This window comes from Melozone crissalis, unplaced genomic scaffold (genome assembly GCF_028551555.1).
Source record: "Melozone crissalis strain CALT ecotype California unplaced genomic scaffold, PUWL_Pcris_2 ptg000008l_1, whole genome shotgun sequence".
In the NCBI taxonomy this organism is placed as follows: Eukaryota; Metazoa; Chordata; class Aves; order Passeriformes; family Passerellidae; genus Melozone; species Melozone crissalis.
The window spans coordinates 13,665,845-13,689,691 of NW_026535786.1; the positions used below are offsets into that span (position 1 = coordinate 13,665,845).

The 23,847-nt window shown below is 38.3% G+C and overlaps 1 protein-coding gene across 1 annotated transcript in view; it reads left to right on the forward strand.

Moving 5' to 3' along the window:
- MAN1A2 (mannosidase alpha class 1A member 2) overlaps positions 1-23,847 on the forward strand; it is a 133,742-nt gene that overhangs the window by 47,227 nt on the left and 62,668 nt on the right. The window contains exons 4-5 of the mRNA XM_054269673.1: positions 12,902-13,020; positions 15,372-15,452. Of these exons, the coding sequence (XP_054125648.1) occupies positions 12,902-13,020; positions 15,372-15,452 (200 nt within the window). The remainder of the gene's footprint in view (positions 1-12,901; positions 13,021-15,371; positions 15,453-23,847) is intronic.

Sequence of the window (23,847 nt, forward strand, 5' to 3'; positions counted from 1 at the left end):
TCTGAAATGAGAGTTCTGACATTTGTGGTGTTTTTTATGTTGTTTTGAGCTTGGTTTTTGGTTTGTTTTGCTAATTTTAATTATCTAAAAATAAAGTGAAGATGTGCAGTTTGTCCAGTAATAAGTGCATGTCAAGTACTGATACAATTCTTGCAAAATTGAAAACTTCCCATATTACTAGCAGTGCATGTCTAAACCTTGCATTTGGATGTATTCTGTCAGAGATGAGCTGCTTTATATGAAGATGATCTGGTAATGCACATAATCCATAGACAGTTATATGTCTAGATGTGTTTTGAAGGGTGTGGAAAGATTTTAATAGTGATAAAAAGTTTTAAAAGTTTAGAATTTATGGATGCTTGCATATACACATGCCTATTCTCATGCCCAAAGATTTAATGAAGTCATTATTTTGTATTTTGTCACACTAGAGCTGCATTGATAGTGCTTTCATGTCTCTCCTGTTCTCTCACCTCACATGCCATGCAAACAGTCAATTTAACCTGAGCTGCCTGCCAGCTCTCTCTTGGGATCCTGTCTTCTGAGGGGGAAGAGAGAATTGTCAGTGAAGTCACATTGTGATTGCATTTGTGGTACATGGTAGAGCCCCAAGGCTGCAATGCAGTGCCTTATCTCTTCCTTAAAGCTTGACCAAATAAATCTGTCCTCTCTTTTATGAGGAATTTTTTGTCTGGCATTTTAAGTGTCATTGGTGAGCGAGATATGTCTGAGGGAATAACTCAAGGATTCAGGTGGGGAAGTTCATGTGTTGAATATTCCTTGATATACCAGTGGACTACTTGGTTTGTACCACATCATTGAGCATGTCTAGCCTCAGCCTTTTGCTGCCAGTGCCACTGATGCACCCCGGTGACACGGGGGAAAGTTGCTGAGGTGACTGCCCGGTGCCGCAGCAGTGTAGGAAGCTCCTGCAGCGGCTCCTCGTGTTGCTAAGCAATGGAGATCTGACAGTGCATTTCTCCCTGTGCCAGGGAGCAGGACCAGCAGAACTCCCAAAGAAAATGCATCTGTCACACTGCAAGGATGGGAGGCTGTGGCAAGAAGGAGCTGAGTCAGGCACAGGAGCCTGCTTTTCCAATACCTTTGACAAGTACAGTACAGCCTGGGAGAGCAATGTGATTTCTTTGTCCTCTTTGTGGTTCCTGAAGTGAGGGGTGGAATATTTCTTCTAAGCACTAAAAGAAAACACTGTAACAGAGTTTTTATTATTATTTACCCTTGGAAATATTCTTTAGTTTATAAGACATTTTTTTATCTGTCCTTGTGGCAGTTACTGGGCTGCCTGAGCTGCTCTAACATTATCATCTGCTGTCACCTGATTAGTTGTAATTTACTTTTCAAGTTCACATTAATTGTCAAGGGTGTCTGATTTAGTAAGCCTTTTGTATTTTCTGGTTTGTTCATTTGTTTGGTTTTTAGCTGGCAAAATACCTGTTTATAAATAGTATGGAGACAAACACTTTTACTGGAAAGAAAATAGATTATACACTTTAAAGACTGGAATGACCTTTTAAAAATATGGTGGAAAACTTCTCGTGTCTTCTCACTGTAAAATCCTAATAAAAAGACAGATGGAAATCACAGCTTCTGCTCAACATCCTTTTTCTGTGCGTGTGTTCAACCTCTGAATCCATGTAGAGGATAAATGAGCACAAAAAGGGAATATGAGGTGTATATGTAAACAAAAATGTTCTTGACTATATGTTATCTTGATAAACAAAAGCCTCCTTAGTGAGCAGTAGTTCTTATATTTTAACTGTACATGCACAAGTAATTTAGTCATTATTGCCTTTTTCTGTGGCAAATGGAAAGGGAAAGAAAATCCATTCTTCCTAACTAGGGAAGAGAGGTAATTTCACAATGCAAATTTCAGCCTAATCTCTGTATTTCAGGTTCAAGTCAATTTTAAAATAAATGGAAATGGCCTTAAGACAGGCCTGTGCATCTGTGTCCTCTGCAAACTCCATAATGAGTGATTACAGCAAGATAATGTTGAATATTATAAGTACATTGAATGTGTATTTTTTGACCAGTAAGATGAACTTTGAAAAGATAAAATTTTGAGAAAGAGCATAACTCTTGAGCTGCTGGCTTTGTTTGAAACTAGAACAGTGTTCTAATATCAGAAGAAAAGTTCCTTTAGGTCAGATGACAGATCAAACATGATTGTAACTCAGTGTTCAAAAATTGCTCACAGCAGGTACCTAGGGAAGACATGTAAGAGCAGGAAAAGCTCATAGTGAGCTTGTCTCAGAGTACTCCACAGCCTTACAGAAGTTTGTATAGTGCTAGTGCTTCTGTGGTCAGAGGCAGCAAGTTTATTTAATCACTTCTAGTAGATTTTTCCTTGATTTTATCCAAACTGCTTTGGAGTCTGGCCAACCTTAAGAGCAACATAACCCACTATGAGTGGTTCCATAGTTTGATTTGATATTGTGTAGAAAACTTTTTAGTTTTGAAGGCTGCTCGCTGTCCTGGATTACTGGTTTTGATGTTGGAAAAAAGAAATAAATCCATTATTCATCTCTTGCTTGCCGTTCATGGGTTTGTAGAACTGCATATGCCCTCAGTAGTGCCCCTGTCCTGCATGGAGGGTCTTAGCCTGTAAACTCATTTATCTTACTTACATTTTTCATACCTAATATGTTGTTATTTTCTTTCTTTGTATATTTTCAAGGCGGTGGTTTTGGGGTCTTTTTTGGTCTTTGAGACGAAGGCTAAAACTTTGCTCCATTTTCTGTTTCGTCTGCTGTTCCTCTCCTAATAATTATATTCTCTGTCTTTTAGGCTCCTTGTTGAGTCTACAAACACAGTACAGGGTAGCATTTCTCCAATAGCATTCCTTTTGGAAATCCTCATCCACTGTACCCAATGATTTATGCTAATGTTATAAATATTTTTAGTTATTTAATATTTAAGCTTTTGTCCAACCTAATCATTTCAGTAGGATCCCACTGGTGATTTTACCTTACACTGATGGCTGTTTACACTTATCCCATTTTCTATCTTTTAAACCATTATTCATCTGCATGAGAACTATTTTCTTTTACTGTGTGGCAGGTCAGTTTTCTCAGAGATTTTGTTAAGGGGTGGTCTCACATCCCTTCTGTGTATATTCTCTGTCGATATGCAAGTTCACTTCTTAAAAAGACTTTAACATTGATGCTAAGACAACACTTCCCTCTACAAAATTTCTGACTTTTCCCTCGTTTATCTCATTTAAAGCTGTTTTCTGATTGATGCTGCCAATTGGGCAAATAGTGATTTGTTAACACTGTTTTGCTTCCCTGCAATGTGTATCGTGCTTATTCAGAATATAGTTGTTCTCTGAAACTTGCAAATTTGTGCAGACAGGATACAATCTGTCTGTATGTTCCCTCTTAAGTGTTTTACAGTACTGGTGCTGTAGATAAAAACAACTGCTTAGGAAGAATGTTTTTTGAATGTCACTGATATTTCATCAAACTGTCAAAAGTGTGCCTATGCATATCAGGAAAACGGGAAAATTCACCACAAGCAGCTGTTGTCTTGTTCTTTTTAATAATACAATATTCTTACTGAATTCTTCTCACACAGTTTGTATTAGTTCATGTACAACATAATTAGGGCAGTTGTACTCAGTGACTTCTTTAAGTGCCTGAAGCAATTACGTTAAATCCTATTCAGAAGATTGAAAATTCTGCTTTAATGAGAAAATACCACAAAACAAACAAAATATGCGCAAATGCAAAGTGAAATTAGATAAACACACCTCACCTACACACACATAGAATAGTGAGGTAAACATCTGCATGAAATGGCAATGAAAAAATTAATCATGCTAGAGTTCAGGGCTGAGGCTCAGAATTTTGATTCTTCCCAATAGCATTCTCTTCTGTTCTTCTCTTATAAACCAGATGGTTTGCTCTGAGGAAAAAAAAATTGTTTCTTGTTGGAAATCTTTGGACTTAACGTTTATTTTGAATTGTGAATTATTTAGGTTGTGGGAATGCTATTCATGAATTTAAACTTTTTTCCTACCTTTTGGAATTGAGCACAGGGGGTATAATAAAGAAATGAAGATAAGGCCATGCAGCCTTGTTTTGGACAGTGTTAAAATATGAACAGGCATGACAGCTGAGTAAGAATTAGCATTCTGAGTTCTAAACCTAAATCTGCTGAGGACAACTCCATGGGCATGTGTACAGTGAGGGAGTCAGGTGTGGGTGTGCTTTGCTGTCATCTGAAGCCAGAGGATGCACCAGGCAGCTGGAATTCAGGAACTGTTCAACCACGTGAGTGGAGCACTGTGCTTGTGCCTGATACACTGCTACTGTTCACTCAAGTTTTGCACCCATCTGGTGAAGTTCTATGGCTATCCCACTGGAAATCCGCTCCTCTTATGCTGTCCCAAAGAAAATTTAGGACGTGGCTTGGACCAAAGTGTGTGGAAGTGGCCTAAATATAAAGACAGAAAAGCTAGTGTGCCATGATGGCTCTTAGGTGTTGTTTTTTTGATATGCCTTTTCCTACTGCCTAGCTGACAAAGTATTTTAGCTTACAATTATTTGTGAGAGATTGTTATCTTGTCATGGAAGACCTGTACTTAGCTTGCTTCATATAAAGTCACACAACTATACTCAAGTCCAGATGGCATCTTGTTCTCTTATTTACTCTCAATTATTAGCCTTGCTTTGCTTGCCATGGTGTTTAACTGATTGCTGCTAGTGTTTAGGCTCTTCATACTTCCAGGCCATCATTGACAGATACTTTTCCCTTCAGTCTTCCACTTCCTGTTTTCTTAAAATGGGCTTACTTCAGATCTATATTTTTGATTAGTTCTGATTGACTGCTTTGTATATACAGCAGATTTGCTGTCACCATTCACTTTTCATACATTATTCTTGCTTTCTTTCTGATGTGCTTCCATGGCCTCCTTTTTCCTTTCCTTCTCTCCCTTTTTCCTTTCCTACTCTGAAATTCATTCTATCCTTCCTCTCCTGACATTGTGGCTTTCAGTTATCACCAGGTCTTAACCTTCCACTAACTGATATCATAGTTCCAGCATTAATCTTTATTATGGTCTGCACACAGTCTTCCTCCTGTATACAGTAATAGAGTTTGGTCTTGGTGCTTTAAAAATGAGAACAAAAAATATGGAGGAAATTGGATAGAAATGTAGAAAATTGAAATGGTCTGAGGATATTCAGTCTTTGTACTAGGGGGGGACTGCATTCAGCTCTTGCTTGCATGAATTTTGAATTAATTTGAAGGGCCATGTAAGATTTAGGGAGCAAAGTAAATCAATCAACTGAAGAGCAGTCAAGAGGAAGGTTTATTGCCGTGTAGATTTTTAGACAATGTTTTAAAATTCGGGTCTTAAGAGCATGGGTATTCAGGCAGCAGTTTGTTGATTATTAACAAATACCAGCAGGTCCAGTTTTTAATAGGTTCAAAGTCTAGCATACAATTCAGTGTTCTACTCCCATGACCTCCTCAGTTATGGAATTAAGGAAAGCATTAAAATTGATCATTTAATGTTATTTATATGCTGAAGTACTCTATTGTCTGATACAAAACATTAAGACCTCCTTTTCATGTTGTCTATTATCAGCAATTTAACAGAACTAAGCAATCAACATGCTTAGGTTTTTGTTCTGCTTTTTAAATTAGTCTAAAATGTTAAAGGCAATTGGTTTCTTCATGGATACTTACAGGCTTATTCATTGCATTTTATGACTGAGCTGAAATCATACACTGCAGTTTTGTATGAAATGTGTAGTTTCATTGACTAATTTTGAGGCACTTGTTTTCTCAGTGAAATTAAACTCTCTTGTTCAAAAGTTTAATTAATTTTCTTAAACGTTATCTTGTTCCTTGTGAGTCATTAAGATATTTTGCAAGTGGTATGCTTCAGCAGTGGCAGCTTTATTGCCAGACTCTCATTAGAGATACAGAAAATTGTTGATAATTGTTTGCTTTTAATTTTCATGTTACATATTTTCATACTATGTCTCTAATTGTCTGTCACATCAAGAAATTCTGTTGCTACAATCTAAAAACTTGAATTATTTAAATCTTTTTGACTAGAAATTGGTGTATTTTCTAATATATAGTGCAGTCTTGCCCAGTATGTATTTTTCAGCCATTATGAATCTGGGCAGACAGGAATAACAATAACAAGAATATTTATTTTCCTTAGGATTGTAATAACTCTGTATTGAATGTCAGGCTGAGTTTATCAAGGAAGCATTTTCACTCAGTTGCTGGGAATTAAAATAACTGCCTATGTGAAAAATAACTAAACTTTTACCTTCAGAGTGTAACACTTCAGAGTGTTGAGAGAGTATATATTTCTCCTTGGGGAGGCTTTACATCTCCTCTTTTGTTTCTGGAACCACTATGGTGGAAAGGGGAGGATCTGCTTTATACTTGTGTACACCCCAATGGTTGGGTTGCTCTGTCAGTAGTGCTGGATGAGTCTGAAGCTGAGGTTGCCTGCTTTAGTGGAGATTTATCTTAGAAATTATGGTAAATTACCCCTTGAGGCTTTGGTCCTCTTACATTCCTTTTGCAAGCTGATCCTGCCTCCATCCCTAAGTAGCTTCACCACCAATCAAGCATGTTCTGCACCAGTAGGAGTAGGCTCAGCTTCCACTAAGTGATGTCTGTCCAGGGCCCTGCAAAAAAAAAAATCAGATATGAGACAGGCTGAGACCAATAGTATTTCTGGCACTATTTCTGTTTGTATCTTATGGTTCTGTCAGTCAATATGACCATCCCATTGGCCATGGGAAGTTGTTTTGAGAATGAAAGCTATTTTCTTGCATTTATATCTCTAGTCTTTGCGTATAACTAACTATGGATTCCAGCTTTTTATTGCTTAGGAAGATAAGTCTGCTTTCTAGAGTATAAAATAATTTATTTTGATTGCAGGGATGTCTTAACACAGAGATACTTGCTCTTTGTGTGGTGTAGAGACACTTGTCTTCAGTAATTGCCCAAATGCTTTTAGTGTATCTAGCTTCTTATTCCTCCTCAGTCTTGCAATTTCCCTTAGCTTTCTTCAAAATGTAGCTGCTGCTGATGTCTGCAGGCTATCCTTGCCAAGGAGAGTAAGAGTCTTTACTACTGTTATTTATTCCTGTGTGATTTTGTCACTGGTTTAGGAAATATAAAAACCCTGCCTTGATTGTAAATGGACTGATGAGCATCCTGCTTTTGGGCGTGTCATCTGCTGTCTTTTCTGAGGAAAAATAAAATGCTTCCTTCTCAGTTACTGCTTGAGGCAGAAGAGTAGGAATGGTTACATGCCTCTATTTATATGACTTCTTTGTATTTATATGATTTCTTTGGAAGCAGAGCGGCCTTGGTAGTTTTACACTTAAACCACAAGTGGTTTCCTTGACTTCATAGCAGCAGCGTACGTTTTGGTAATGAGAGATCCATTTGACTAGGCTGGATTTCCTTTAGGTTTGTTGCTCCTCTAGCAAGTCTCTGGGTAAGTGCCAAGTGTGTTGTAAGACACTCACACACTTGTGGTACAGGGGTGTTGGAGCACAGGCATAGGGAGAAAGGGTAAAAAGGAAATTCTCTCTCCAACCTTATGCCTTCCCCTGGCTTATTCACTGTGGGGATGCGGGGGGGCAGGAAAGAGAAAGCCTTGATGCTGTGCAAGCACTGCTCGGCAATGGTCAAAATTCTCGTGTGTTTACAACACTGGTTTAGTCACACATCCAAACCCCACAGCACCATACAAGCTGCTGTGAAGAAAATTAACTTGCTCCCATGCAAACTCGGTATTCCTGCTCAACCCTCCACTTGGGCCAATGAAAGCTCCTATGGATTGTTTTTAGGAGAGGTAATGAGATTTGTGTGTGATGTATACATGTTGAAGTAATGAGGAGGTATGGGTGAGATGTTAAATAATCAAAGTTTCTGTGAAGCACCTATTTGATGGTTACCTTTCAGCTTAGTGCATGACTTCAGTCTGTTGGTGCAGAGTTTTGTCATCTTGTTCCTTATTTAACTTGTCTATGTCTCATATCTTTAGTCTTTTCTGTTCATAATTGATCTATGCATAGTTGATCTATTAATATATTTTCTCTAGTACTTCACTGCTTATAGTCTCTTCTGCTTCCACATAATAAATACACAAAGAAACCCTGAGCTGATATAGGCTGATATCAGTCGTTCTAAATCTCTACACTTTTCTTATGGTATAATGAAAATGGGCTATTTATTTTCTTCATATTCATTTTGTTGTGGAACACTTGACAGTGATCTGTCTCCCTTGTACTCTGATAGTCTCTTGTGGGACTTTCAAATGGTACTACTAAGCCAGTTCTTCATCTAGTGCTTTGGCATACTGAAAGAATTTTAGATAAGAAGACTGTTTTTCTTTTAGAGGCCCTGATATTTACACTTAGTCATATTATTTGCTAGAAATTTCAAACTGTAGTTTATGTGGCATTGAGTGAAGGAATTATTTGACTTATCTCAAGAAACTGAAGTCTAACTACAAATTTGAATTACCATTTTGCAGTCCTTTGGAATAATACTTTTGCTTAATGAGAGTGTGCATGATTTTCTTAATAGTTCAGCTATTTCACTGCTAAATTCTTTCCATTAGCTCATGATGGATGTTCTGTTTTATTTAGAAGAATGGGCATTGCATTCATTAGGCAAACTTCATTAAATTTGGAGCTCAATCAACTAGAACTATAATTATATGAAGAGGAAACTTCCTAATCTGACGTTTTTAAAACGGAGCCTTTTTGGAATTGGTTATTATCGTCTGTGACATGACTAGCTGAGCCTTTGTATTGAACAGAGGCAGACACTGGGAGGAGTGCCTTCAGCTAGCAGAAGTGTTATTTTCTATTATAGTTTAATTGTTTTATAGGCTTTTTTCACCACAATGAGACATCTGCTCCCTCTATATGTGGAGCAATAATAGACTGCTTGAGGTGGTAGCAAGAAGTGTATACTATAAACTGTTATCTCATCATTTAGGGTTACTTTATGGCACTTTGAATGATACCTTCTGCAGTTTAATTCCAGGAAGGTTATCCCCTTGTCCTTTTGATCCAAAATTTATGGATCTTGGCATGGCTGGGAAAGAAGAAAAAGGAGCATTCTCTATTATGAATGGAAAATTATTTCACTTTATGACTTTAGATGAATGGTTTCTATCAGCATCAGTAGGGGGAAGGACTGCTGCCTATCCATTTCTCCTTTACCTATAGCAGCACACTGACCCTAGTGCAGGCTAGTGACTGGAACACTTGCTGTTTCTTCCTTCTTCAGTTTGCAGTCTCTGCCTTGCTGCAAGTGTAGTACATTTTAAGATGAAGAATGTCACTGTTTGTTTTGGTCAAGCTGTAGATACTGAAGAATTCAGTGGAAGGTCTTACTTAAGAACAAATTAAGAATGACATCCTCTCTACACAGTCCTTGAAGAAAGAAGCTGAGAGCTAATTTTACTCTCTGACCAAGCATCATGTAGCCCACAAATAGTTTTAAGATGTACCTGTCTTGCAGTATGGAGTAGCCAAGGTGTTAAATGTGTATTGTCCTCAGTGTTGCATTATGTTCAGTTCTGCCCTGTATTCTTGTAGATACAAGACTTCTGAGTGTGAATTCTGCATTTTGGGCTTTTCCACCTCAATGCCCATGAGGAAGGAATTAGCTTGCTTCCTGCTGCCTGATTGACATTAAAGAAGAAGACTGGGCAGACAATCTGTTGCAAAATTTTGATTCGTCATCTCTTGACCTTTTGGAAACATTTTCAGCCAAAAGGATTTGAAAATGCAAAGATTGTTCTTCTGAGTCTTCCTCAAGGAAGAAGTACTCATGTGTAGAAATAAGAAAAATAACTCAAGTTTGGTCAAAATAGTGTGCTTATATAAAAAAAGAAAAACTAATAATTTATTATAGGTTGGGATGGATATGCTATCCTTACAAGATTGGGATAAAAAAGAGTTGAGCTTGCACATGGAGTCTAGAAACTATAACCACACTGATTTGTGCCTCAGAAACAGGTGCCCATCACTGCTTAGGAAAGAGGCACATGAAAATAGAATAGGCTTTTCTCAGTAATGTTTTGTTTGACGTTCATGGTTCTAGAAAACATAAACATGAAAGGTGAAAGAAAGGAGTGTAAAGGCAGCTGGAATGAGGGTTTGAACAATGTAGTAGGGTATGGCCCAGACAAAAATCTCAAAGTGTGCCTATGCCTTTAGTTGACTCTAAGGTACAAAAAGTGCTGAATAAGCCAGTTTTTTGGGCTGCACTTGTTTCTGTGGCTGCAAACAGCACCAAAGGATCTGTAGAAGGGTTGTAGGCAATCCCTTTTGGGGACCTACTATTTTAGGTGAGATCTCTGTATATGGGGTTCAGGGCTCACTTTTAACACAGGGATAGTGAAAGCAAATTTCTTGTCTTTATTTGGCGAGGTCATATTTTTCAGTCATTATGGGATGCTCTAGGGAAACATTGAACACCTTTGATCAGCTCTGGAGAGAGCTCTGTTCTGTTCTCTCTGAATTCATCTATTGGATTTGTTAGATGGCAAAAGTTGTGTGCTTTTTAATTTCCATGGCCCTTCTTTTGTGGCTCTGTGCAAAGAGAATTCAGCTAAAAGGGTTGTTTAAATTTGTGGTTTTGAAGATACTTTCTTGACATCTGGCAAGTAGTTATTCTTGCCCCTAACATACTACTCTCCCATATTGTTGACAGTGGAATGTAGTTCTGAGATCCAGAAAACTGTGGAAGATTGTACCATGGTGTTTGAAGTCCTTTGGAGTAGGTGTGAGGAGGTAGGGTGGCGGACAATGACACGCCAGGCCATTTCCATGCAATGTGTTTTCTGCATCCCTTGCAAGCTGAAGAATACGAGAGCTTACTGATCTGATTACCACTGTGTTTAAGTTGGAAGGCTTTTACTATTTGAAACTATTGCAAGAGGAACTTCCAGGATTTCCCAAGACTTATGTATCTCTATTCATTCAAACACTGTGTGTATTTGACAATTTGATCAATGTGATTTAAATAAGGGAACAGAAATTACTTTGAGCATGTGGTGGAAGCTGTATAACACATTCCAACTTTATGTAAAAAAAATACTTTGTCAGCTGGTGCTGAAGGTAGTCCTTGTGTCATGGTCTTATTTGCATATTTTTGAAGTGATAAATTAGATAACTGTCACATGATGCTTTTGAGAAGGTGCTAAGTTAAGTGCAGTGCTGTGGCTCTGCTCAAAGCAACCTCCACTTTAGCATAAGCAGTGGAATTTGTCATTTGGCTGAAGGTGTTAAACCTTATAGTACTTGAGCACCCCAGTGAATTCATTTCCAGAGAGTTGTAGGTATGGCTGGTGGACAATTTGTCAAAGGATTTGTCTTTTAATTAATCTTGCAAAAGGTAGCGTGTCCCAATCTCTACTTGAATTTTCTTAACAAACACTGCCAACTTCAGGCTTTTAAAATCTAATTGAAATTAATTAAAAGCAATGCATGGCTATTCTTTAAAAATTAGTTGGTGGTTACTTTGTCATGGATACTGTTGTGTTTAATTTTTATTATCTGGAGAAAGAAGTCCCTGCAAATGGAATTAAGCTTTCTCAGTCATTTAGATGTGTGAAAGAAACACAGTGGGGATGATGGCTTCATTCAATTACTGTTATGTTTGAGGGGAAAAAATATAGCTCTAACCATGTGAAAGTCAGAAATGGATTAATAAGAACTACCAAGCAGGAACACTGCTGTAGAGATTCCCATTAGAGGTGGAAAGCACTTTTAAAGAACCCTAAAATGGGCTTGTCACTAGCGTCATTAAATTACGCATCAATTCACCAGAGTTTATAAACCAGCATGCACTGGTGTATAGATTATAGATTACTGGTGTATGATTAATTTTTCATTCAGTGAAATTTGGTGACTTTGTTGGTGCACAGGAAGTTTTAAACACTTAATCAAAACAGATAACTCAGGATGATTTTAGTTTCCTCTAGAAACCAAGACCTGTGCCTACTGAGGGCAGCAGGTTTGGTCGGGATGGCCTAGGGAGATCAGGGCTCTCATGGGCCGCGGCTCACCATCTCCTCATCCCTTGCACAGACCGATGAGTCACTCATCAATCAGCTCTAAATTGCTGCTGTTTCAAGTGAATGGCATTTCAGCTTAAAGCACCATTGATTTTTATTTGGCTTTCAATGCTCCACTTGAAGTGGTGACAGTTGAGAAATCCATTAGCGCTCCTAGCGCGTCCCTGCAGACGCCCAGGAGAACATCTTGGGACTGCGGCTCTGGCACTCGCGCCCGGCCAGCGCTTCCCTGCTCATCAGGCCGTGCTTTTCAATCATTAGCTAGCGTCCATAATTGCCAAACTTTGAATATTTCAGAAGTAAATGTTGGGAAATGCAAGGCATTACTAAGGCGTTACTGCAAGTGCTGATTGCTTTATCTTGCCTATGCCTTTTTTTTTTTCCTCCCCTAATGCTTCCATCCTAGAATTCCTAGTAGCTTTTTGAAGCTGAATGTCTTTCTGTCCTTTGGTTTTTTGTGGGGTTTTTTTTGTGTCAAAGTACAGTTGCTCAAGTTCAAGTTGGGAAAGCAGATGAGAAGGGCTCTTTTTTTCTGTCTTTAGCATTCTTTTCTCTGCAGAAGCCAAACTGTGCCAGAGGATTGATACTTTCAAAGAGAAGTGGGAATTCTCTTCTGTACCTGATAATTCCTTGCTCATTATTTGAGCAAGGATAATTCTTTGATAATTCTTTGTGCTGACACCTTTGTAGTAACTTTGCTTTGCTACTGCTTGGGTTATTTTCTCATGTTTGTGATGTTTAAGAAAAGTAGTGAAATAGTCACTTGTAATAGAAACCCTTCTTTTTTGCACGTAGGAAACTCACAAATGGGTGCTACCATAGTAGATGCATTGGATACTCTTTATATCATGGGCCTTCACGATGAATTCAGAGAAGGACAAGAATGGATTGACAAAAATCTTGATTTCAGTGTGGTGAGTACAGCCTGCCCTAAATATTTCTGTAGTTCTTTTCAAATGTTCATCTTGGAAGAGGTCTTTCAGGTGAAACTTAATAAAAATTACAGATCAAAGTGTTAGATGTGAACTTGTAACAGATGTGACATTCTTTGTGTATCTGACTTTGTTTTAGGAAAAAAAAATGGCATGACCTTTTCACAGTTATGATTCTAAGTAGAGATACACCTATATATTGTATTTTCAAAGTACAAATTATAACTGGATAATGGAAGTAACAGAAAATGTTTTGTGAGAAGCAGTCAGGTCTCAGAAATGAAGACACAAAGATGAGGTTTTATGGGCTGATAGTTGTTGCAAATAAGTGAGCTATGAAAGACAATTTTTCCCAAAACTACAGTGTGTAAATTAATTACGAATACAATCTCTTCTTCCATTTCTTAAGAGTTTTAACACAAAATATGCCACTTGAATTCGTGAGTTTTCCTACAGGCTCCTAATCTATCACAAGAATTTCCCAGTTGGTCATACAGTGTCTGACATTCTTGAGAAGCATTAAATGGAAGAAATGGCTCTATTTTAGTCTTATTGATTAGTGTTCTTTGTACTAATTTTGGGACTGTCACAGACTCTGTGATGGAATTTGTATTTCAGTCCTTGGATTTGCCCTATGGTTCCAAAAATAATTTTTCATTCAGTAAATGTACCTAATGAAATATAGTTGTATACTCCAAATTCAGCAAATGCTTACTGTTATTTCTTTATTTTAACTCACTTTTCAAAAATTATTTGTTTGGGCTTTTTCCTTTTGATTTATACCTTGACTGTCTGGCAAACATCAAAGAAATTTTACTCTGCTTTTTCTGTTAGTGCTAGATAATTATTCAGTCTAAAACTGAAGATCCTAAATATATCAGAGACAGTGTAGAGATAATGATGCCATTATGAGGATGAACTAAATTGCTTCCATAACTTTTGTCTGATCTAAGGCAATTTCAATATAAATTTGCAGTATTAATCTAGGATTTGGATGGAAGAAATTTACATGACCCTCTGGGGTTCAGTTACATCTTCCTATGTATCAAAAACCATTTCTGAAGGTTAATGAGTTGTCTTGTGTATACACCAAATTTGAATAATTTTCTTACATAGTTTGGAGTTTATAAATAAATACATAAATATGATCCTCTTGGATTCTTCTACTGGGAAATGGAAATCATTGGTTTCACTTTACACTGTCCCACTGCATGTGTGATTCATGACTTTAATAGGTATTAAGTGGAATCATGCTGCATTGGTGTTATTTTTCTTGTATCACCTCTATGTGAAAAGGGAAAACGTTTTACTAAAAACATTTGGGAGTATTTCAAACTTCCAAGTTTTAATCAGTGCTGTTTGAATAAATTTTTATTCACATAATCTTTCTGAAATACGTAATATGTGCAAAATTAATTTAGTTTTGGTCCAAGCACTGCAGGTACCAGAGAAATTGCACAAAAGGAAAGACGTACCTGTAAATGTCATTTCAGCTGTGTGCAGATTGGTGACTCAGCTTGTTCAGTGCACATTGTAGTGACTTTTCTGGATAAAAGGAAAAGTCTTGCCTATCTCAAAATCTCTTAATAAAACTATATTTCTGTGTCTAATAGGTTGAAGAGAAGTTTATGGGGAGACAGATGGAGTGTATGTGGAAAATTAGCTGAATGGGGCACAGAGGGAGTCAGTTGCTAAAACTATCTGATTCCTCTTAATTTTTTGTGGGTTAAATGAGTCAAAAGATACTGTTGAATTTAACCTAGGGATAATAATGTGGAGGAAGGCAATAAAATCGTTTATTCTCTTGAATTTCTCAGTGGTCCTGCAGTAGTACTTGTCATAACAGAAAAGCTATTCCGAGACAAAGATTATGTTAAAATAGAGCTCTGAATTTGAGTTTAGTAATTTAGGTTAAAAAAGTGCATTATGGGAATTCTCTAATTATCATTTTGCTTTATCTTTTTAAACTAGAAGGTTTGGTGCTATGCTGAAACATAAAAGAGAAGATGCTGAATTATAGAAATGTGTAGTCCTTGCCTCCTTTTCCACCAGCCCAAATTACTGTAATTGTACTTTGTGGTGATAAAATGGTTAGAGGGCAGGAGAAAAACTAATTTGATTTTATTAAAATCGGTTGAAGCTGTAACTAGAATTGTCATTTGGTGTCACAAAGATGTGCATGAGAATTTCAGTTTGGATCTAGAGACTGCAACAGTACAGACCCTTGCATGTGGATTGCCTTAGGATATATACTTTCTTCTGCCTTGACAATTTTTTTCTTCCTTCATTAAGGAGTTGGTTAATTATTTATTAATGCTCTCTTTCTGTTCTAGAATTCCGAAGTGTCTGTTTTTGAGGTCAATATTCGCTTCATTGGCGGTCTTCTGGCAGCATACTACCTTTCAGGACAAGAGGTAAGGAGATTGAAAGGTGTCTGAAATTCATTGTCTTCTACCAAATGTGGCATATGGAGACTTTTGTAGGATCTTGATTTCTCAGTAGCTTGCAAACTAATTTCACAGTAGTCAGTTGTCCAAAATATTAAAATTCTTAGAGTATGGAATCTTTAAAGTTTGTTTCTGAGTAGATCTCTTGGCATTTAGGACGCTTGGTTACAGTTTTGAAATGCTTCTTTTATCGAGATGTTTTCAGAAGATATCCACTCAAATAAGCATCAGCTTGAAATGTCAAGTGAAATGTCAACCTTTTCATGCCAACAATAACTTGTTTTGATATTCTGTAGCTCCATGAAGGTAGAAATAATAGCTTTGTCACTTGTCCTGCAAGGATGTAGGTTTGCTTCATCAAAGTGCTACTCAATCTTCTTACCATTTTCTTGGTGACAAACTGGGAAATAGCAAGCCAATTTTATACAGCTTCTGAAACTTCTGTTAAAAAAATGTAGATTCATGCTTGGATTGACAGGATGCATGTCCCCAGAGACTTGCAACAATGGACTTCCTTGGTCCAGCAGTCACAGTACTGACCTCTTACTTCACATACTTTAACAAGAGTAGAGCTTGACCCCCAGCTCTTCTTATATCTTAGGAGCTGCATGAATTTAACTTATTGCCTGTGTCTTTGATTCTTTGGTTTTGTCCTTTATTTTTCATGACCCATCTGTAGCCCACTACCAGGCATATTTCATGGCTTTCAGGTGTTCTTGGGTAACTACTTTGTTTAGAGAAGCACCATATATGTACCAACAAGTTGTCAGGGATTTTAAGACTGCAGCCCTAAAAGTAACCAAGAGAAAACTCATAATTTATTGTCTCTTTATCAGTGAATTTTCTCCTTTATGAGGGTCTTCTCTTAGGAAGAAGAGCTCAGCAGCAAAGCAAAAATCCTGTGTAGCTCTTGAAAGAAACGGGTGGTTTATTTTTCATCCAGTGCTCCTGCTTCACCTTCTTCAAACTGCACCATGCTCCTTAGAGGTATCTACTCTGAATATGAAAAACCTCAGAGAAAAAGCTAGGATCACACGTTCACAGCTGAATTATTTGTATATATTGATACTGCACTTGTGCACAAGCCCCTTAAAAAGAACTTTTTTGCCCCAGTATGCAGATGGGTGCAGCCAAGCACTGCCAAAACATATGCTTTGCCTGCATTTGTAAAGGAGAATATTCTTTCTTAAATTTGCTTCTAACCTTTTGGTAGAGTCAGAACAAGCTCTTTTGCTTAAATAACTTTAATTTCTTTCCTTCATAGAAAACATCTACCCTTTCTTTCCTAAATGTTGGCTGGGCTGAGTCTTTTGTTTTTAAGATTTTTATGGCATCATTCTCTCCAACAGACTTCAAATGCTTCATGGCTTGTGATACAGGATTCCCGTCAAATGTCCATATGTATCATCTTTATTTTCCTAAGGAACTGCTAAAAAAAGTGCTCAGACTGCATTTCTTTCAAAATAGTGTGGCAGCTAGGATTGCTTTGGGTATCTGAGACGCTGCTTCATTTGCCAAGTTGGATGGGTTTTCTCTGCAATTTGTCGTTGTGGATATGACAAGCAAGGGATTTTGAGGCTCTTCAGCAATTGAGCCCAGGAGAGACACCTGCGTCTGGGAACTCCTTGGAGTCAGAAACAGGTTGCTTGAGATGTGATTTCCAATCTGGTCCTCTCTCTTCCCCAAAAAGGGAACATATTCCTGAGCTCAGGATTGGAACATGTTTGATTTCTTTATTCACTGCATTCAGACATGTGAGGAGCACTTTGTAGCATTGCTAAGACAGACAAGCCTGTTCCCAGCCTTTTGGGTGTTTTGCCTGCTCAGGTTGTGAATGTGCACATGGGCTTACACCTTTAGGCAGTCTCTGTCCTTTCTTTGTTCATCAAGCCATCATTTGCTTGATCATATTCACTTACCATACCTTGTTGATATTCCAGTCACCATCTTCCTATCTCCAAACCTCTACTTCTGCAAGGCTGTTGCTAGATTGGTTTTAGAAGGTTTTCATACTGATTTTCCATACTTTTGCATGTCTTGTTTGATGTATTTATAGTAAGGTCCGGTACAATGAGCTGCTGCTTTGAATTAATCCTGTTTTTTCCTTTAAAGAAATATAAATTCTGCTTAGGTCTGCAACAGGAGTTACTGCTGTTTGGTGATAGTTACTAAAGCTGCTCTTACTTAATTTGGACTCCTGCCACTTAGTGTTGATAAAGGTGCTGTAGGGACAACCATAAAACAGTGTCCAAGACTCAATATCAGCTGTGGAACTGTAATAATTTGTAAATGATCATGTCTGGAGAATTTTAAAGTCCTCATGGTGTATCTACAATGCCCTTTGTAGGGAGAGAGCAACTGTGCCTGACAGGATTCTATCTGATTGATTCATAATGGTAGCTATTGATCATAGTTTTCAAGCACAGCAGATGATTAATTTGGATTAAATAGTCCTTTAAAATGCTTTTATTGAAAACATGCTAGATTTAAAATTTATTTAACATGTTTAGTGGCATGACTCTGTGGCTTCCATACTGTATTTAAACTGTCACATTACTGCTATTACTTAGAGGAGCATCAACTCAAATCATGGTTTTAATAATGCTGATTATAGGTAATGGTAGAATTTTAAGCCTTTTTTACTAAGATTGTGAGTATTGCTGTCCTTTCATCAGTAAGGGTTCCCTCTTACTCACTGCAGTGAATGGGTGAATAGTGAAATATATCTCCCATACCACCAAAAATAAAGTTGCTGTTTTTAGCAGCTGACAGCTTGGCTGAAAATGCTGTAGGGCTTGTCCTGTCCAGTGCTGAGTCACAGGCCTTTGTAAAACATGACATGTGTAAAATTTTTAACAGCTCAGCCTTTCACATGTGGGAATTTCTGGTGGGCTTTCATAAGTGATGAGCATGTAAAGCTAAAGCTTGAGAAGGATTCATTTTGGTGCAAATGTCATGGTTGTCTTGCCTCCCTGTACCTGTGTGCTAAAGTAGGGAAACAAAATTGTTTCCCTGTCTAACAGGCTGTTCTCTTGATGTGTGAAAGATCACCACCTTTCTCCATTTTTCCATCTCAGCGTGCCATTTGAATGGAAGATAATCAAGATACAACTGCAAACCTTAACACAGTTGAAAATTTGCCCATGCATTCTGTTTCAGTCTTCTGAAGTTGAAGCAGCACTGATAATACCTCTCTGGTGGCAGAGGTTGCAGACCTGCAGTCTGGGGGCCCTTGTTTAAATCCTCTGCACAGTATGTTTTTCCTGGCTGATTGTGGACAGGCCATCTGGTGTCTGGCTAGGTATATGTTACCAGATAAAAGTGTGTTCCTTCTTTGTCTCAGTTCCCACAGAGAAATGAGGTCTCAATCTGTCATCAATTTTGAGATTCTTTGAGGCAATGACTTTTCTCTGCAGGGTACATTATTGAACTATATCATGAATATATGCTAAAATCATGGAATATAGGATCATAGAATGGTTTGGGTTGGAAAGGACCTTTGAAGATCATCTAGTACAGCCCCCTCACTGTAGACAGGGACAGCTTTCTACAGACACATTCCTCAGAGCCCTCTCTGACCTGGCCTTGAACACTGCCAGGGAAGGTGTGTTCACAGCTTCCCTGGGCAGTACAACCTCGTTACCCTCATTGTAACAAATGCCTTCCTAATAGGGCCCTAAGAGGACTTTGAGCAGCCTGATGTGGTGGTGGAAGGTGTCCCTTGGCAGGGGTTGGAACTAGATGATCTTTAGGAGTGTCTTCCAATGTGAACAGTCTTGTGATAATATCCACTCTAAAACTACCCTCTTTCAGTTTTAAAACAGTTGTTCCTTCTCCTGTCATTAGAGACCATAGTAGAAAGTCCTCTTCATCTTTCTTGGAAGCCAGGCCCCCTTCAGGTGCTGGAAGGTGCTAGAAGGTCCCTCTGGAGCCTTCTCCATGCTGAACAACCTCAACTCTCTTAGCCTGCCTTCAAAGGAGATGTGCCTCAGCCCTCGGATCATTTTTGTGACCATCTTCTCAACCTGCTCCAACAGGGCCACATTCTTCTTTTATTGGGACCCCAGAGCTGCAAATGGTATTAGGGTCCTCGGTATAAGTGGGGGTTCAGTGTATTTCTTTTGAAATGGTATAAATGAAAGAAAGAGGAGGTTGGACCAGATGATCGCCCGTGGTCCCTTCCAACCTGACTGATTCTGTGCAACAGAGGGAGGCTCAATAAAAAATGAAGGAAAAAAGCATGGTCTCTCCTGGGAGTGCTGTGTGTCATAAAATAATAGAATAATCTAGGTTGGAAAACACCTTGACAATAGAGTTCAGCCTCTCCAAGTAGACTCTCTTGTATTTTGCTGTATGCCAGAGATTTCTTCCCAGTTCCAGTAAGCAACCAGTGCAAAGTGTTCACTCATTGTTATTCTATATTAAATTGTATGCTAATAGGTATAATCTCTTAAGTACCTAAATACCTACATAAGAATTGCAAAATTCATTGTGTCTATATTTAATAAGGAGCCACTAATTAAATGTTTTTGAGGTATAGAGTTTATGAGAGTTGCTTAGTAGAATTGTGAGTGACTGGGAGACATACTGTGAAAACTAGGCACTCCTATTTTCTACCCCAGGTTGTGATAAAATGGATAACATGTTTGTAGTTTACATTTTGATCAAACAGGATTGTAGTTAAAGTGTGTGAAGTGCAAGCTTCCCACCTTCTGAGTTCAGAGGAACCACTGTGCTTCCTCTTTTGCGTCTGTCAAATAGAGTTAATAGTCCAAAATAACATATTGATGGTATAATATGTAATGAATTCTTATCTAAATTGAACCAGACTGTTTCTCAGTAATCCCTGCAACAATCCTTTAATTTCTGTAAGAACTATGTAGAGTCTTCATCATGCTTGTGGGTTGGGGGTGAGGGACAACACCATGATACAGCTGATAATGTAAAAGAAATAAGTAGAAATTAAATGGTCCATATGCCTAGTTTGGAGTAAACATTGAGTGTGGAAAACCAGCCTTACATGATTTAAAAAACAAAAAATAACTGTCAATAAAATCCCAAAACAAAATAACAAAAAACCCAACTTTTTTTAATGTGGTTGCTTTAAGGTATTTTCTTTCTTTAGTGCATCGTACCGGCACAAATATAATTTTTGTCTTTAGTTATGAATCCATGTGGTTTTTTATAGTTTTCAGTGATGCCTGGCAAGGCACTGTTTAGCATTTTCCCTGGAACAGTAGGCTTCTTTGTTTATTCCAACTTCATTCCCTAGACTTACTGTATAAGAATGTTTTGTATTCTTTATGATTTTCTTTAACTTAGTATCCAGCACTAATGAAATAAAATATCTTGATATCACTCTATTGTATGTAACACCATCAGGATAGAAATGCTTAATGAAAGAGTATCAAGTATACAAGGAGATTAGAGCAAGATAAACTACTTGTATTTCACAAAAAAAAAAAAAAGAATGCTATTGCAATTTGTACTCTTATTAGATTAGATCTGTCTGTTCATACAGTCTTCTAAAGTCATTTTCAGGGAGGTTGTCTGGAAATGAACCCCAGCATGACTGGTTTCTGAGGATGTGCTTCTGAAATTCTTTGATCTCCTTTGGTGTCTATCTAGTTCTGCAGTTCAAGATTTTATTCAAGATCAGTCATATTTGGTGCTTGGTTTTTCTCTGGGTAAGATGGGGTTTTTCTCTTCTGTATGGATGTTGGTATTAATAAATTCTTTTTTTCAACACAAATTATCTAATTGATCTTTATTTGGTATATGATTAATTATATGTTCTTCCACTTCTTTCAGTCATATCTGTGCATCTGGGTCTTTTTGGGCATCAGGGTAGCTGATACTGATTTCTGAGGGACGATAGGAGCACTGTTTTGTAAAATCACTGTATGTCCACCAAGCTTTCAACTCCTGGTGCAGAAGTGCAGCAAGCAGGCAAGCAGTAAGAATGAACTGCACAAGGCAGAAATGAGTTGGCTGATCTCTCTGTGTTAATGCTGAAAGAATGAAGCTTGCCAACAGACCACAGCAATGAGCTGCAGGGGAATTTACAAAATAGATCCATGATGATTGTGTCTGAATGTAGAATTTGTGAGAGTAGGCTACCAGGAAACCAGGAGTTCCGGTGTCCTTAAAGACTAAAACAGTAAAAGGTCTGTTGCTACCTGATGTAGGATATCACACTGGAATTTTCAACAGAAGTTGGATTTTCTTGTGGTGTGCTGCATCAAGTGGTCCAAGAGTTGTGATTTCTGCTATGCTGTCCCCAGACCTGGCTAGTGAAGGAGCAGTCAGTATGAGGAAGACTTCACAGATGACAATGCCAGAAGAAATCAGCTTCAAGCCTTCCTATTGGGTGTGTGAAGTTCTTTGAGCTCATAAAGGCAGATGGAGATTCCTAGAGCATCTTGCAGGACCCATTGTTCCTTATTTCTGAAACCCATCCAAAAGACAGCAGTGAAGATACTGAACCCTGCTATGAGCAGTATTTTCACTTCCAAGTGTTTGTGAGCACACTGTAAATGAACTTTCTGCTCTCCAAATGGGAATGTCTTCAAGGAGGGAAGGACAGACATCTGCATAGCCAAGTGTTGTATACACGCAGAATCATCCTGTAATTAAACACAGGGAATGATCATTGGAGCAATAAAGCCCAAATAAGACAAAGAACAATCTTGTACCAGAGGTTATTGCTCTGTGTTCAAAATCCAATTTTTTTACAGTTGTATTTGATGAATTGCTGTCACTGCTCCTCTATGGCTCCTGCCCAATAGCCTCCAGCATGGATGATACCCACTGCTAGAATGAACATGACTGCCTGCCAAATGTCTGTCCAGCTTCTTGAAAAATAGATAGATACAGTCCAATTTTTTGAGCAAATCTCCAAGAATAGTAATCTCTTCACAGGGATTCCAGTCAAAGGCATGTCTGCTGTCTCTGGATGCTGTGACATCTTCCCTAAAGGTTAATAATCCTTGAGTACTATTTCTTCTCCATGCTGTGGAACCACTTCTTGCTTTAGAAAAGTTTGTATTTCCAGAGTGGCTTGGCATACTTACTTCTTACACAGCAAGCCCTAGCCAAAAAAAAAGAGCCTCATCCATTGATAATTACAGAGTTATCAGCATGTCCCCAGGAGGGGAGGGAGTCTTCTACCTTTTATATATCAAGCCTTCCCCTTCCCCATGGCTGCAGCCCAGTCTGTGACACTGCATGGCTATCTGGTGGCTAGCTGTGGTGGTGAGCCCTCATGACCATGGATCCCCTCTGGGGCTTGGTGTCACCTGTGGGAGTTGGTAAACTCCCTCAAATAGCAGTTTCAGCCTGGGTTGGGGATTTTGGTGTTTCCTCTGTGTGTTCCCAGCATGCATTATTTTCTGTTTTCTCATAATATGTGTTAAGTGAGATACTGTTTATATGGAGATAAAATCCTCTAACACTGAAAGAGAGTACCTGGAGCAAACATCTGCAGGCACTTGCTGCAGCTATGTCTCCAAGTAGGAGAAGGCAGGGTGTAAAATGCATATCATTGACAGGAGGCTGAGGAGATGTAGTTAACTGAGACTAAGAGAGTCAGAGGAACATGATGTTACATGGATCTATTTTGTTTCACTGCAGACTTTCTTTCAGGTACATAGATTTTATCTAAATTAAGATGGATCCTTTGAATGTGTGGATTTCCCCTGTCTTTCTGAACATTGAAGAAGAAATAGTACAAAAACATGTAAATAGAGCCCACATATATACAGACAAACTCTTCAATGGTCATTTCAGTGAGTAAGTCTGTTTTATTTTCTGATCCTTAAAAAGTCATTGCTTGTTTTGATGTGCTTACTCTATGATTTATTAAAAAATTGTATCACAGGCTCTAGAATGCATCTGCCAAGCTGGTTGTTTTGAGCTAGGATTTCCACCAAAGCAGTGTGTGTGCTGACTATAGTATCATGCTACCAGCACTCCTCTGTTCTATGTCTGAGATGGTCACTACATTCCAGGGTGCTTGGGAAGTAGTCTCTGTTCTGCAAATGCATGAAATGCAACCTCAGCCAGAGAGGCGATCACAGAGGAAGGGCTATTCAGCCATCACCCATAGGTGCTGTGAGGGAGAGTTGGCAGGTGTGTGTGTGACATCTGTCTTTATGAGCACCCAGGGTGAGCTTTGTGTTCTTGATCTTTTTTGTGGAATTGTATTGGACATATGTCCCATTAATGTGCGTGAAGGTTTACAGTGTTGTGAGAGAATGTTGTCACGCTCATTTCAGGCATTAGTAATTGCAAAGTGGATAGACTTGAGAATAAAAATAGTGAAGATAGTTACTGGATTTGGAGTGCTTCAGTGATCAGGAGT